Source organism: Oryctolagus cuniculus, chromosome 18 (assembly GCF_051225735.1).
Source record: "Oryctolagus cuniculus isolate XC-2025 breed Fujian yellow rabbit chromosome 18, ASM5122573v1, whole genome shotgun sequence".
NCBI classification, from domain to species: Eukaryota; Metazoa; Chordata; class Mammalia; order Lagomorpha; family Leporidae; genus Oryctolagus; species Oryctolagus cuniculus.
Window position 1 is genome coordinate 42,438,374 of NC_142884.1, and position 16,477 is coordinate 42,454,850.

Consider the following 16,477-nt stretch of genomic DNA (forward strand, 5'->3'; position numbering starts at 1 on the left):
GTTGAAGTGTTGTTGTGTTCCTTTGGGGCTTCATGTTATCTTCCTTATTCTTGTTTCTTGAATTGCTGTGTTTATTTTTGGGCAGTTGTGGAGATAATTGTTGTTGTTTTCCCCCTGTAATGGCTTTTATCTTTGGACTATGCCTCTTTTTATCTTTGGACTATGGCACAGTAGAGTGTCTGCATGTGCTGGATGTGGTCAGGGAGCTCTGTTCAGTGCTGCAGGGTGAGGGGAGTGTCCTAGGTGACACGCAAATTGGGTGTTGTAAATCTCTCTCTCTTTTTTTAATCAGAGTGGAGAGTAGAGATTTGTTCAGCTCCGTTGGTGTAGTCTCATGCCCACCTCTCCTCCAAGGAGGCCAATTCCTACGTGCTAGCTCCAGGGGGTACAGTACTCATCTGTGCTGCCACAACAACCACACAGAGGATCTGTGCAGTCTTTGGTGTGGGCACAGATCCCACAGCAATGACCCTCACCAGGGAATCAGCCCCAAGCGTGTGGAGCCACCCAAGGCGTCTACCCGGAGACCCAGCCACACCCTGCACCCTCACATGCAACCACAGTGTTTTGACAGTCCCAGCACACAAGTCATGAGCACAGTCATGAGCACCCAGCCCTCTGTCAGTGCTCCCAGCCAGACTCAGGTGTCTCCTCTTGGCTGGTTGCTAGGGGTGCAGACACAAGCTGGTGCAGCTGTTATGTATGTCCAAAATGGCGCCCGCCCACTCTCGGCTAGTTACGGGACACTGGTGCCAGGTGGTTGGGGAGAGAGAAACATGCCCCCCTCCTTTCCCCTCTAGGTTGGTAGGTATACTGTACCCCACAGGGTTCCAAGCCAGATTCATGCCAGCATCTTCCCGCAGCTTGATTGTCAATGGCTTGGGCTGCTGCAGTCTTGTCTCACCTCACTCTCCAAAGCTGGCGCTGAGGCTCTCGGCTGCTGCGATCCAGAGTTGCATGCATCTACACCCTCCATGTTGATCCACAGTGTCCCTCTGATATGTAGAGTTTCCTCTGCCGTTTTCTCTCTAACTCTTTTCTGAGATAGCACTCTGCACATTTTTAAACTATCTCTCAATACTTATAATTTTTTCACTTTGTCTTGCAGCTTTTTTGAGATGTAATTGATATACAGTCAACTACATATGTAATATGCACATTTTGATGCTTTGACATAGGTATAAATCTGTAACACCCATTGTCTTAAGAGTGAAAACATATTTCATGTTTCCATGTCATGACAAAATACTGCCTTCTAGATGAAGGGAAACATTTCATGGGACTCTCAGAAACTGTCCATGTGTGGCAGCATTGGAGGTGTGTAGATCCCACATCTCCATCATGAAAATACTTTGCGTTGTTTAGCATTTCAACAAAGAACAGAAGATGAGTTAGTTGTGGTATAAAAGGAATCACATTGAGCTCCTAAACTATTTCTGTATAGAATTAGGTCTAAATAATTTATGCCTGGTTAGAATATTGTGAAAATGTCATTCATAATTCTTAGAAGATAAGGCTACCTAATTAAGTAGACATCTGAGATATATCAAAAGCAGAAAAGAAAGAGTTGGAGAAAATAAGTTTGCTGATTTTTCCAGCTTAAATAAGAGGAGCCGATAGATACCATTTTAGTCTTCCAGGTGTAAACAGAGAAATTTATATTCAAGTATGTTTTAAGCTGTTGTAAGAAGTAATATTCAAAATAGGAAGCATGCATCCCGGATCAAAGAATAATCAGAAAAATATATCCTCTATAGAAAAGGAAGAAAACAGTACATGTAGTATAGGAATTACATTTGTGTGTGTGTGGTTTTTTTTTTTTTTTTTTTTTTTTTTTTTTTTTTTTGACAGAGTGGACAGTGAGAGAGAGAGAGAGAGAAAGGTCTTCCTTTTTCCATTGGTTCACCCCCCAATGGCCGCTGCGGCCGGTACACCACGCTGATCCGAAGCCAGGTGCTTCTCCTGGTCTCCCACGCGGGTGCAGGGCCCAAAGACTTGGGCCATCCTCCACTGCACTCCTGTGCCACAGCAGAGAGCTGGCCTGGAAGAGGAACAACCGGGACAGAATCCGGCGCCGCAACTGGGACTAGAACCTCCACCACGGGTGGAGGATTAGCCTATTGAGCCTTGGCGCCAGCCACCTTTGTTGAAAAATTGAGAGGGAGACCAGTGCTGTGACATAGCTGGTTAAGCTGCCACCCACAGCACCAGCATCTCATATGAGCACTGATTTGAGTCCCGGCTGCTCCACTTCCAATGCAGCTCCCTGCTAACGTGCCTGGAAAAGCAGAAGATGGCCCAGGTACTTGAGCTCTTGCACCTGTGAGAGACCTGGAAGAGGCTCCTGGTTCCTGGCTTTGTATCCCCCCCACCCCTGCTCTGGTTATTGGGGCCATTTGGGGAGTGAACCAGTGAATGAAAGACTCTCTCTCTCTCCCTTTTTCTCTCTCTGTAACTCTGCCTTTCAAATAAATAAATAAATCTTAAAAAGAAGATGGAATGGAGAGAAGTTCTAAAATTGTGTTTACTTGGCATATATTTCTTGGATGAAATTCTTTCACACAGTTTTTGGTCTTTTCTAGAATAAAATTGCCTAAAATTCTATTATCAACTTACTAAATGTGTTAATCAGGAATGGGTGATGTGTTACGACAAGTGCTTTTTAGTCACAGAATGATATTTTGATGGAAGGTTTCTCTCCTTAGACGTGGTAATATAATGAGTTTATTGATAACCTAAGAAACATTGGATCATCTTTGTGAAACTAGAATAAATTCTAGTGGGACTAGCATTTTTTCATATTCAGAAATATTTTTGTTTTGACAGGCAGAGTGGACAGTGAGAGAGAGAGAGAGAGAGAGAAAGATCTCCTTTTCCGTTGGTTCACTCCACAATGGCCGCTGCGGCCGGCGTGCTGTGTGGCTGGTGCGCCGCGCTGATCTGAAGCCAGGAGCCAAGTGCTTCTCCTGGTCTCCCATGGGGTGCAGGGCCTAAGCACTTGGGCCATCCTCCACTGCACTCCCTGGCCACAGCAGAGAGCTGGCCTGGAAGAGGGGCAACCGGGACAGAATCCGGCGCCCGACCGGGACTAGAACCCGGTGTGCCGGCGCCGCAAGGCGGAGGATTAGCCTAGTGAGCCACGGCGCCAGCCAGATATTCAGAACTATTTAAAATGAGATCGGTCTGAAGGTTTGCTGTTTACTGTGATAGATTTTAGAGTCAAGGATGACATTAGTGAAACAAGTATGAAACTTTCTTTTACTTATTTATATAATTGGTTGGGTTCTGAAGCCAGGAAAATTTTATTCTTCTCTTTCAAAATCACCCACCCAGGACTCTAATAAAATCAATAACATTATAATTACATTATATATACATATATATAATTGCTCAGCTAGTTTTTTATGGACTAACTTGGCAGCCAAACTGACATCTAAGTCCATTTCTTTCCCTTTAGGAAGAATGCATGCCACATTTCAGATAACTGGTGGGGAGGGTAGACTTGTGCGTGCTGCTCCCTTCCTCCTCCTTTTCCACCCTCTGTGGGATCCTGTGGCAGTGCGATTTCCTGGCAGCCGCCTAGCGATGACTTCATCCTGACTCCTGGGAGCTCATATTTAACCTGAGTACTTTGTGTTAAAGCATATTAGTTAAACTTGATGAAAGCTTAGGCCTAGAAACAAAGCCTAGCACATATTCCTCTGAGAGACTTGAATCAATGCAACTTTTCTGAATGGCAAATGTCTGTTTTTAATTTTTGCCTACCACTTCTGTTTGTGGAAGATCAACTGAAGGAAAACTAGATGTAGAGATTGATTTATAAGGATATATATATATTATGAAAAACTCTTTTTTTAAAAAAAATATGCAGAGAGACAGTATACTCCCATCTACTGGTGTGCTCCCCACAGGCCCACAACAGGTGTGGTGAGGGGCCAGAGCTAGGAGCCAAAAACTCACTCCAGGTCTGCTGTGTGGGTGAGTTGTCACAGCTGCCTCCCAAGGTCTGTATTAACAGGAAACCAGAGTCGCAAGCCAGAGGTGGGCATTGAACCCAGGCACTGCAGTGTGGGACATGGGTGTCCTAACCACTGGGCGAAATGCCTGCCCTTGAAGCTTTCTTTGTAATTGTGAAGATGGTAAACAACCTAAATGTTCAGCAATAGGGGATTTTTAAAATGAATATGGCAGATTAAATCATGAAATATTAGGTAGCCGTAAAATGTCACCCAAAAATACATGTCACATTGAAAATTGTCTGCTATATAATAGTGAAAAAACTCTTACATTTGAAAGTCCGTAAAACCCTGTCTTAAACTAGTTAATGTTGAGGTGGTCATTGTGGCACAACCAGGTAAGCTACTGTTTGTGACGCCTCCACCCCTTATCAAAGAGTGCCAGTTCAAATCCTGCTTCTCCACTTCTGACTCACCTTCCTGTTCATGTGCCTGGGGAAGTAGTGGATGACAGTTCAAGTAGCTGCATCCCTGCCACTCACATGACAGACCGGAATTCTCCACTCCTGACTTTGGCCTGGATCAACCCTGGTTGTTATGGGCATTCATGGAATGAACCAACTGGTGGAAGATCTTTGCATGTCTCTCCCTTGTACTCTGTCACTCTTTCAAATCAAAAAATCAATCTTAAAAAAATAAATAAAAAAAAAAGGTATGTAAGTGTACACACAGCCTAGAATAACACATACCATAATTTAAGTGTGATACTTTCTTAGGGATATGAGATTATGTATGACTTATTTTCTTCTTTTTTTATTAGTGTTGTCGGGTTTTCTGGAATTAATGTATATTACGACTATAATAGAAAAATATTTTAAAGGAAAAAATGCCAACATAAATAAATATGTAGAAATTGTGTTTTTGTGAGAAATAATGTATATTCAGGAAATTATTCCAAATCGGATGATCTGAGCATTGCGTGTTTGATTAAGTGTTGCCTAGTGTTTCTGTAGTCACTAAATCTTTTTTTTATTTATTTATCTGAGAGGTAGAGTTGCAGAGAGGGGGAAATAGAGATCTTCCACTTGTTGGTTCACTTCTCATATGGCTGCAACAGCCAGAGCTGGGCTGATCCAAAGCCAGGAGCCAGGAGCTTCTTCTTGCTCTCCCCTGTGAGTGCAGGGGCCCAAGCACTTTGGCCAGTCTCCACTGCCTTCCCAGGCATATCAGCAGGTAGCTGGATTGGAAGAGGAGTAGCCAGGACACAAACTGGTGCCCATATGGAATATTGGCCCTGTAGGCGAAGGCTTAGCATGCTAGGTCTCAGCACCGGCCCCTAATCACTAATTCTTAAGCAGAAAGACCAAACCAAATGCAGGTCTCCCTGAAGACTGAAGACTCACTGGGAAGGCTCCAGGTTCTTATCACCTCCTTTTTTTGAAAAATATTCTGCCTCTTCCCTCTTGAAAGGAATTCTTCACTTAAAAATTCCATGTGCTCAAATTATTTCTGTTGGGTTGTTTTGACAGACCGCCTAGACATTCGGGCTGCCCGAATTCTTCTGGACAACGACCATTATGCCATGGAGAAACTGAAGAAAAGAGTGCTGGAATACTTGGCAGTCAGGCAGCTGAAAAACAACCTGAAGGGCCCAATTCTTTGCTTTGTTGGCCCTCCTGGAGTTGGTAAAACAAGTGTGGGCAGATCAGTGGCCAAGACTCTGGGTCGAGAGTTCCACAGGATCGCACTTGGAGGAGTTTGTGACCAGTCTGACATTCGAGGACACAGGTAGGATTCTTCTGTTTGATCTCTGATTGTCTTTCCCTTTTAGTTGAATACGTACGTATGGATATGTGAGGGGACTTCAAAAAGTTCATGGAAAATGGACTTACAGGTTTTTATTTTGGTATAAAAAACTTTGAAGTCCACACATAGATTTTTTTCTTAATACTCATTTTCATGAACTCTTTGAAGACTGCTCATATCTATGAGAATTTTTTCTTTATTTGAAAAACAGAGAATCTGCCATCCCTTTGTTCATTCCCTGAATGTGTACAGCAACTCAGGCTGGGCCAGGTCAAAGGTAGGAGCTAGAACTCAATGTGGGTCTCCCATGTGGGTGGCAGGTACCCATCTACTTGAGTTATCACCTGCTGTTCCCAAGGTGCACATTAGCCAGAAACTGGGGGTGGGCGCAGAGCCGGACTTTAACATAGGCACTCCAGTACTAGATGCAGGTGTCCCAAGTGACAATTAAACCCTTGTACTAAATGTCCACCCCCAAGTATTTTTCTTAAATGTCTCCATGTGGTACCTTGAATGGAAAGGGTATTTATAAGACTTGGCTAGCACAGAGCCTCTGAGTGTCATGGTATACCCACCAGCCTTGATTCTGGTGTGACAGTAGATAGCTACTCTGTGCCTCAGCTTTCTTGGAATTCTGTTTGAATGTAATGATTTTTTTAAAAGATTTATTTATTTACTTGAAAGGCAGAGTTACAGAGAGGCAGAGGCAGAGAGGTCTTCCATCTGCTGGTTCACTCCCCAAATGGTCACAGTGGCTAAAGCTGGACCAATCTGAAGCCAGGAGCCAGGAGCTTCTTCCAGGCCTCCCGTACAGGTGCAGGAGCCCAAGGACTTGGGCCGTCTTCTGCTGCTTTCCCAGGCAAAGCAGAGTTGGATCAGAAGCAGAGCAGCCAGGACTCGGACTGGCCCCCATATGGGATGCTAGCACTGCAGGCTTTACTCGCTACACCACAGCACCAGCATGGACCGGTAGTATTCCATAAATAATGGCCCATAACTCTTAGGGTTTAAAAAATAATGGCAGTAGTTTGGGCAGATGGGAGATAAGGAATCTCTGAGAACATGTTTGTTTTGCTGGAACTTAAACTTTGTCTTATGAAGGCAGCTTTGTATTATGAACATAAGTATTGAGAAAGGTTAGCATAATTATTAGGGCTTACCTTTGCATTTTGTATTTTCTGTGAAAGCTACATTAAGCTGTAGGAACTGTATGTGATGATCTGACAGTCTTAGAATCCGAGTTGCCTCTTCATTGGTCTGTTCTCTCTGAGCCCCCTGTTGGTCTGATTGGAAGATGCCTTAGGAAGTATTTCCTGTTTAAGGATTTCATAGCAGCTCTAAGTTGTGAGAAAATACATCTCTATAGTGTATGTTAAAGAACATTTTTAAACGTAGAACATTTAAATGTAGAATACTTAAAAATGTAGAAAGATGAGTGTTTGGCTCAGTGATTAAACTGCAGCTTGGGGTGCCTTCTTTCCATATCACAGCACCTGGATTTCAGTTCCCACTCTGCTTCTGATTCCAGTTTCCTGATGGTGCACACCTTGAGGGTGGTAGGTGATGGCTCACGTAGTTGGGTCCCTGCCACCCACATAGGAGGCCCAGATTAAGTTCTAGACTCCTGGGTTTGGCCTGGCCCAGCCCCGGCTGTTGAGGGTGTTTGAGGAGTGAGCCAGCACATGGAAGATCTCTGTCTCTTTCTCTGTCTCTCTGCCTTTCCAATAAATAAAAATTACAAAGAAATGTAAACATGTAGGAATGATAAATTACTTATAAAAGAATTGAAGCTTAATTAACATCTTACTTTCTGTTTTTGTTATTCACAAGGATCTCTGACTTGAGGTGAGAATAGGAAACTGAGAAACTTTTCCATGAGAAATGGTTACTTTTGGTCTCTTCTATTTGCTCATTTACAATACTTGTGCATCAAAGAAGAATCTTCCCAAGATTTCAATAAATAAGCAGTGAGCAGTTCTAATCAGAGAACTGAGACTATAAAGAGATGGTTTTTGTTGCTAGGCTCTCTTATTCTCAAGTGTGCCACTAGAGGCTGTAGTTTCTTTTTGTAAGGAACTTGATGTTGCTACTTTTGGACCGGTCTTGGATAAGCTGTGTCTAGGGCCTAAATCTTGTACTTTGAGCTGTAGGATTTTTGAGGTGTGTTCCTCGTTCACATAACTTAACACCCTTGGTTGTTTTTGTTTATTTCTTTTCTTGTCTGTGGTCTAATGCTGTGTAAGTATTTGATGGTATTTAGAGAGTGTGTTTATGGAATTCATGTTGCATGGAATTGGTGTCGGGGACACGGGACACATAAGCAGTTTGTCCCTGCTTCTTCTCTTGGTAGTATTGTCTGTTCAGGAGGACTTGCAAACCATGCTCAGTGCCTGGCATGCAGTGTACATTCATTCAAAATTAGCTTAATGTTATTTTAATTTCAGATTCTCAGGAGCACAGGTTTATATTTATAAGCTTCAGTATGACTTTTTAAAAGCTTTAACTAGATTTTTAAATTGAATTCTAAATCCCATTCTCAGTATCATTTAATTTCTGGGCAGAATTCTGGAAAAATGTGTTTTTCTGTTGCCAAGTGGTGAACAGTATATGTCATGGTTCTTGTTCACATCTTATCAATCTGTTGGATTTAAACAACTCTGGCTTTTAAATCTTTACTGACATACAATTTGTTCAGTTTTTTCCAGTGAGAGTACTTTTCTGTGTGACTATATTAAGAGAATTAAGGAAAGGCCGGTGCCATGGCTCACTTGGTTAATCCTCTGCCTGTGGCGCTGGCATCCCATATGGGCGCCTGGTTCTAGTCCTGGTTGCTCCTCTTCCAGTCCAGCTCTCTACTGTGGCCCGGAAAGGCACTGGGGGATGGCCCAAGTGCTTGGGCCCCTGCACCCGCATGGGAGACTGGGAGGAAGCACCTGGCTCCTGGCTTCGGATCGGCGCAGCGCCAGCCGTTGCAGCCATTTGGGGAGTGAACCAATGGAAGGAAGACCTTTCTCTGTCTCTCTCTCACTGTCTATAACTCTATCTGTCAAAAAAAAAAAAAAAGAGGATTAAGGAAAATAAAAAATTTACTTTGAATATTTTGTAGAAGGAGGTTATGTCACCATTGCCATACCTGAAAAGATTTGTAAACATAACCTTTTTAGAAATGCATGATTTGCTTAGGGGATGTGATCATTGCCAAATGAATGGTGCCTGAACTTTTTCTTGGTGTGAGATTAGCTTGCTGATACGTATTCCCTGGTGTCCCTGTGTCAGAACACTACAGCCAGCTGCCCTTGTGCTGCCTGAGAACTTACTGCCTACCACTCTCTAAATGATTAAAGCCAGGTGGAGATTTTTCTTTGAAAACCTGTTTGGACAGCCATGTGGAGTGGGGTGGGGCTGCTGGGGAGAAGGTAATGCCAGTGTGCACTCCTCCCAAGGTGATGAAGTGACGGTGAAGAGGCACGGAGGAGAAACCCTGGAGAATTAGGGCCCAGCCGCGGTGGCATCCATGAGAATGTGTGGAGTTCCATGCAGTGGTTGAGACATTTGAGAAAGAGCCAGGTCTCGGCATTTGAGGACTGATCACATGCTCACAATTAGAGTTCACGAAAAGTTTTGTTTTCCTCAGCCTCTGAGTAGGCACCACTGTCCTGCAGCCTTAAAATAGCCCAGGAGAAGCAGAGCTGCTCTGTGTCACCGTCCTTGCTTATTTTCTCGCTTTTGTGTATTCTTTTCCTGTTTTCCCTTGCATGGGACGCTAGCCTTTTGCTACAAGTACCTGTTTATGTGAAGGAAGGTGCCAATAAGTTGAGAATTCGTTTTGGAAACAACTGCGGATATGTATTTAGAGTTAAGTGATGTGAGGGAAGCAGCAGCAAGGGTTGGTTCACATGTCAATCTTCAACCAGAAGAACAGTCGTCACCTGCCTGCACGTCGTTGGCGCGTTGTGTATGCTTATGTTCTGAGCACCTCCGAGGAGCAGTGGGCAGTGCTTGTGCCCCCGTGCCAGCTCCCGCAGCTGCCGTCCTCTCAACACGTCTCACTGGGCTCATCTCCATGGGGATTGGCCCCTTGATCTGGTTTTATGGCTAAATTTTTATATTTAAATATGACATTTTTTTCACTCAAGAAATATTCATTCAAGATGCTATGGGAGGCTGGCACCGTGGCTCACTAGGCTAATCCTCCGCCTTGCGGTGCCGGCACACCAGGTTCTAGTCCCGGTCGGGGCGCCGGATTCTGTCCCGGTTGCCCCTCTTCCAGGCCAGCTCTCTGCTGTGGCCAGGGAGTGCAGTGGAGGATGGCTCAAGTGCTTGGGCCCTGCACCCCATGGGAGACCAGGATAAGTACCTGGCTCCTGCCATCGGATCAGCACGGTGCGCCGGCCACAGCACACCGGCTGCAGTGGCCATTGGAGGGTGAACCAACGGCAAAGGAAGACCTTTCTCTCTGTCTCTCTCTCTCACTGTCCACTCTGCCTGTCAAAAAAAAAAAAAAAAAAAAAAAAAAAAAAAGATGTTATGGGAGATAGAAAGATGACTCAGACACAGATCCTGCCCATAAGGACCTTACCATGTAGTAGGGGAGATGATGAAACACACATGTGACTGTTACATTTAAACAATTCAGTCTCTTCACAGTAATAAGATGAAAACCCCTCTTTCAGGATGTTTTATGAAATCAGTTTTCATGATTGTTTGTCATGAGTTGTTCTTTGATAAAAGATACTTGTTATATCTCAAGTCACTGCTGATATTAACTCTTTGGAAGTATGTTACCAGCTTTGTGTTCAGATGATAAAATTATATCATTATAAGGAATCCTTGGCTCGGTGTTCAAACAAGATGAGAAGGAAAACAAGCTGTGGTTTTCATATGCCACCTGAAACGGCAGAAGTTATAAATAAATTAGCTGTTTTATTAGTCCCTACAAGAAAAAAATAACTGAAGCTGCAGACATTCTGTATTTTTTAATCATAGTATACCAGTTTGCTCACTGCCCTCCTTAGAGCCTGTAGTTCCAGGTAGCTCTTCCTGGCCTTTCTAAAACAGGTGTGTTTTAAGACCTCAGACTAGGCTCCCAAATTAAATAGGAATAATGAGCCTATTATTCCTCCATTAATATGAGATTAGTCACCTTGCTCTTCTCTAAACTGACCACTCACTATGGTGCTCTAATTGTTGAATGGTATATGGCACTGGCATTTCTAACATAACAGCTGCAGAGATAAAACATAAATACTGGATTCATATCCCTAATGTGAAAATTCAATATCTGGAATGCTGTAAAATCCAAAACCTTAGATCACCAGCATAATGCCAAAAGTGGAAAATTCCATATCTGACCTCATGTGATGGGTCATAGTCAAAAAGGCATACTAAAAATACTGTATAAAATTACCTTTAGGCTGTATGCACAAGGTGTATGTGAAACACAAACGGATTTCATGTTCAGACTTGAGTCCCATCACCAATATATCCCACTGTATATATGCAAATATTCCAAAATCTGAAAAAAAAAATCTAAAAACTGAAATACTTCCGGTACCAGGACTTTTGGATAAGGAATATTCAGCAAAAAATACATACTTGGGCGATTTAATCTTATACTGCTTTGTATCGCTTTATAATGTTTATTTAGCACAGAGCTCAATATAGTAAGTGCTAAATGTTATTTGAATTCAGTAAGATGAAAATGTGATTATATTTTGGAAGTTATGCAGTGCTCTAGATGAGTTCATCCATTCTAATTATCCTAGAAAGATTTGGGAGTGACTACTGGAGTCCTGACAGTTCGATGTGTTTATACACACTGTGTGACAGTCTTACTTCCTTGGACTGTTTTTCTTTTTGAAATCATTAGGATCTCCTCTGAGCTTATTGCTTGTTCTGGTTTGAGATACACACACACACCACACACACACACATATACACACCACTGTTGGTAGAAAATTTTATAAATAAAAAAATTCTCATTATTTTCTACCATACAGAAATAACCACTGTTAACTTTTCCTGCAAGACTTTCCATTGGGCATCTCTTAATGCTTCTTTTTTTCTTTATTAAGCAGCAGGATTGTGATCCTGCCTTTTCATTTAACATTATAACATATAAACATTTTTGGCCGGTGCCGCGACTCAATAGGCTAATCCTCCACCTGCGGAGCCAGCACACTGGGTTCTAGTCCCAGTCGGGGCGCCAGATTCTGTCCCGGTTGCCCCTCTTCCAGGCCAGATCTCTGCTGTAGCCCAGGAGTGCAGTGGAGGATGGCCCAAGTGCTTGGGCCCTGCACCCCATGGGAGACCAGGATAAGTACCTGGCTCCTGCCATCGGATCAGCGCAGTACACCAGCCATAGCACACTGGCCACGGCAGCCATTGGAGGGTGAACCAACGGCAAAAGGAAGACCTTTCTCTCTGTCTCTCTCTCTCACTGTCCACTCTGCCTGTCAAAAAATTTAAAAAAAAAAATAACCATTTTTACGTTACAGATTCTTTGTATCATTTCAGTGGCTTGCATTATAACATATAAGAGCCCTTTAATTGGATAGGCAAGAAATGCCCATTCTTTGCCTTTCTGTACATACTGGAAAAGATGAAAGATGCATCTTAGTCCTGATTTTTACATGTCATTAGCAGTAACAGGTTGACCAGCCTTCTGGATGCCTAGGTGTGGAGAAGAATAGAAAAGCAGTTGGTTACTGTTGGTCTATAAATAGATGATGTTGTAATTCTCTGCAGTTTTTTGAAGCATAAACCAGACTGTTTGAAAAATGGAAAGTACTTGTAACAAAATCTTCAACTATATTGATGGTTTTGACTCTGTTTAAACTTATACGCTGGTTGAATAGTTGTGATGAATCTATGACTTGCTTGCACAAGTTATAAGAAAAATATAAATTAATATATTTTTAAGTTAACTCTTCACTTCTATGAGAAATTTTAGGTAATACATTCAGATGGAAATAAGTTATTGAAGTGATATATTCTTTGCCAACTGTATTATATACCATGTTATTTTTCATATACTACTGTTATCATGAGGAAGTAGCAAATAGAAATGATTGCTATTTTTTAAAACAAAATTCAAATTTTAATCAGATTGAAATAAACTATAAAATTGATTTTCTTCACCAAAAATATCAGCTATATTTTCTGTATTTTGTCTAGGTAAGCTACAAAATACTTATTTTTGTAGGTTTTCTAGGTTTTGCTTATAAGTCAAGATGAGGTAGTAGGTATAGTCATGGGAAAAGAAAAGCCAGTTGTCAGTATCCATTGCTTCTGATTCTGTCTTGACCACGAAATGCAAATGTTGAGCCTTACCTGCTAAAAAACTTATGATGATATAGGCTTCACAAAGGAATGTGATTAACAACAATAACCAGATGTGTATCGCTACATTTTTCTCAATCTGCATATTCCACAAGTTTATTCTATATTTTTTAAGATTTATTTTTTGTTCATTTATTTGAAAGGCAGCATTACAGACAGTGATTTTCCATCTGCTGGTCACCCCCCAAATGGCTACAAAGGCTGGGGCTGTGCCAGGCTGAAGCCAAGAGCCCAGAGTTTCACCTAAGTCTCCCACATTCAGTGCAGGGGCCCAAGCACTTAGGCCATCTTCTGCCTTCCCAGGTTCATTAGCAGGGAGCTGGATCGGAAATGGAGCAGCCAGGACTTGAACCAATGTTCCTTATGGGATGTCGACATCACAGATAGTGGCTTAACCTACTACACGACAGCACTGGCCCCATATTCTTTATCTTCAATCAGTGAATTGCATGCTACTATAACGTGACAAAAGACAGAACTGAATAGAAAAAAATTAGAATAAAATCAGAATACATTCATAGGAGGGTACTTTGAAAAGTTTAGACAAAATGGAAGAGATAAATTTGGAAGTTAATGCATAATTTTGAAAATTAATGCACAGTTTTTTTCATAATATTCCTATCCCATGAACTTTTTGAAGACCTCCCATTGTATACGACATTGAATGCTGTATTTCTAGAGTCGTTTCTGCAAAACTAAAAGATCTTTTCTTTTTATAGCTAAAGTAAGTATAAAATCCTTGCATAAAGTAGTCATCCAACCAGTTGATATTAGATCCATAATTTTTTTATTTCCTCTGATTTTTCAAAAAAATACACTTTATGGGGAAGACCAAGTCACTTGGCAATAAATCAGATGAACCACCTTGTTTTAGACTCAAAAGGTGACAAATTCGGTTTTTGCAATGTGGATTCTCTCTAATTTGATGTGAAATCATGTTGTATGGTGGCTCTGTGGTATCACGGGTAAGCTGGTGTCTACAATGCCCACATCCCACATGGGTGCCGGTTCGAGTCCTGGCTGCTCCAGTGCTAATCCAGCTCCCTGCTATTGCACATGGGAAAGCAGTGGAAGATGGCCCAAGTGCTTGGGTCCCTGTACTCACATGGGGGACCTGGAAGACGTTCCTGGCTCCTGGCTTTGGCCTGGCCCAGCCCTGGATTGCAACCATCTGGGGAGTGAACCAGTGGATGAAAGATCTTTCTCTCTTTCTCTATCTCTCTGTGCGTGTGTGTGTGTGTGTGTGTGTCTGTCTTTCTCCCTTTCTGTAACTCTGACTTTCAAATAAATAAATAAATATTTAAAAAAAAAATAGAAAATCACTTTGTAGGCCTTATCAGTAGCATCCAGTGCTGTTATAATCATTGTTTTCTTGGTTTGATCTCTGGACTGGTGGCACGTATTTGTCACCTGTGGCTGAGGAACACCAAGGAAATTGAATGTGCTTGGTGCTGTAAAAAGACTTTTAAAAGTTGCTTCCATGGGACAGAAATTGAAATGTGACTCAGATTTAAATATACTGCTTTTGTTTTGGTTTGGTTTTTGGTACTTTTTCCAGGAAATCAAAATTAGACATTAGATAGCTGTTACTGATAGCGTCTTAGGAAAGCTGTGCACTATTAACTATGTGTGGGTTTTCCCTGTGTTCTTTCATAATCCTCATATGATCCATGAGGTTGGCAGTATTATTATCCCAGTGTATAGATGAGGAGCCCATAGTGGTGTACAGGAGCTGGTACAACCTTAACAATGGTGATAGGAAGCTGCCTTGAGTCCCTGTGAGACTGAGCTGCTGAGGAACAGTGTGACCACTCTATTTCCTGCATCAACTCTGTGACAAGACCGGTCTGTTAGCACAGTGCCCACTGGCTCTTCACAGCAGGTGCCCATATGTAGGCATCCAATCCACTGTAGAGTTGGTATATGTGGTAGGTATTACATTACTGGAAAGATCACTTTGTGAGAGATGGTCAGGAAAAGCTGCTTAGAATTGTTGGCATTCACACATGCGGGAGAATTAAGAGCAAGCAGGCACTGTATTCACAAATATTTTTAATGAAAATTGTCAATGAAACAGGAGAGTAGTGGCTGCAGGCTGAGGAGGCTGGTAGGGCTAGATTGTGCTGAGCCTTGACTTCCAGACAGAGGAGTTAGGACCAATTCCATAGGTTCTGGGGAACAATGAAAAGTTTAGGAAGAATTGCTTGTGTGCAGTGGCTAGGGTCTAGGTTTTTACTTCTTTAAAGGGTGCCTGCATAGAATATTATTTTCTCTCCATGACTTTAGGTTATAATTCAGTACCGGTTTTTGAAGTCTATCCATCAGAAAAATGAAAGGCAATTAGTACAGCAAGAAATGCCTCAGAGAAACTTTGAGATTTAAAAACAATTTCCTTTCCTTGCCAGTCTTAAAAATCAGAGTAATGGTAAATCTGTTAAGTTCTCCAGAGAAATGATTTGAAAGAATTTATCAATGTTGCATCTTGCCCTGCATCCCATTCTGAAATCTGGAACGTGCTAATTTTGTATTATAACAGGACGTTGTTTATTATCTTTGGTTCTAGGGCCTTGGTCACCTTCCTTGGATGAAAGGCATTCCCACGATATTTTAAAAGCTTTCTTGTCTTTCCAAAGGTCACTCTATTTATTCTGTCCTACTTTACGCCAGTCATGTGGCAGAGCTGAGGCCTGCCCCGTGAGTCAGCTTTGTACAGGCCGTGCGGTAGCTGCTGCCGCCCCACTTAACGCTGCTGCTTTTCTAGGGGGCAGTCAGCCTCAGGCGCCCTCAGACAGCATTTGCATTGCACCTGACTTAGGGAATAAGATTGTAATTAAAATCAAATAATTGTTCCTTAAAGTAAAAATTTTGTAAAAAATAAAGGTTTCATAAAAGGCTTTAAAATAAAGGCTTTGTGAAAAAAGTTACTTTTTTCAGTTTGGTAAACATGTTTGTTTTTATTTCATGCCACACGCTATCTCTTGTAATTATGCAGATGATTCTTATTCAGATATGGACTGCAGCCTCTAATATTATTACACTCAACAGAACAATGGGCTGAACCTAATTGTGCCAGTTAGTACAGACAGACCCAGTAGAGTTTTATTTGAAAGGCCAGAATTGTGGAATTTTGATGTAAACACTCTTAACCCTAGATCCTCTTACTATAGTTAGCAACAGCTTAGTGCCTCTGAAAATCAGAAATGTTTCTTTTCTGTTATCCTTTTGGCCACATTCTGAGGGGCCCCTTGAACCCAGCATCGATGTCCATGAAGAGGAGGATGATATTCTTTTCTTCAGTTTCAGGGCAGCCATGTCAGTGTGTTACAAGGTGGTTATGTCAAGATGGGAGGATGCTTTGAAATACCATAATAAAC

General features: G+C 42.1%; 1 protein-coding gene across 2 annotated transcripts in view; it reads left to right on the forward strand.

The window, feature by feature from the left end:
• Positions 1-16,477, forward strand: part of LONP2 (lon peptidase 2, peroxisomal) — a 107,762-nt gene that overhangs the window by 22,013 nt on the left and 69,272 nt on the right. For both annotated transcript variants that reach the window (XR_016224841.1, XM_002721344.6), the window contains exon 7: positions 5,486-5,744. Coding sequence is in view for 1 of the 2 variants with exons in the window: in XM_002721344.6 (XP_002721390.3) it covers positions 5,486-5,744 (259 nt within the window). In the remaining variant the exon portion in view is untranslated. The remainder of the gene's footprint in view (positions 1-5,485; positions 5,745-16,477) is intronic.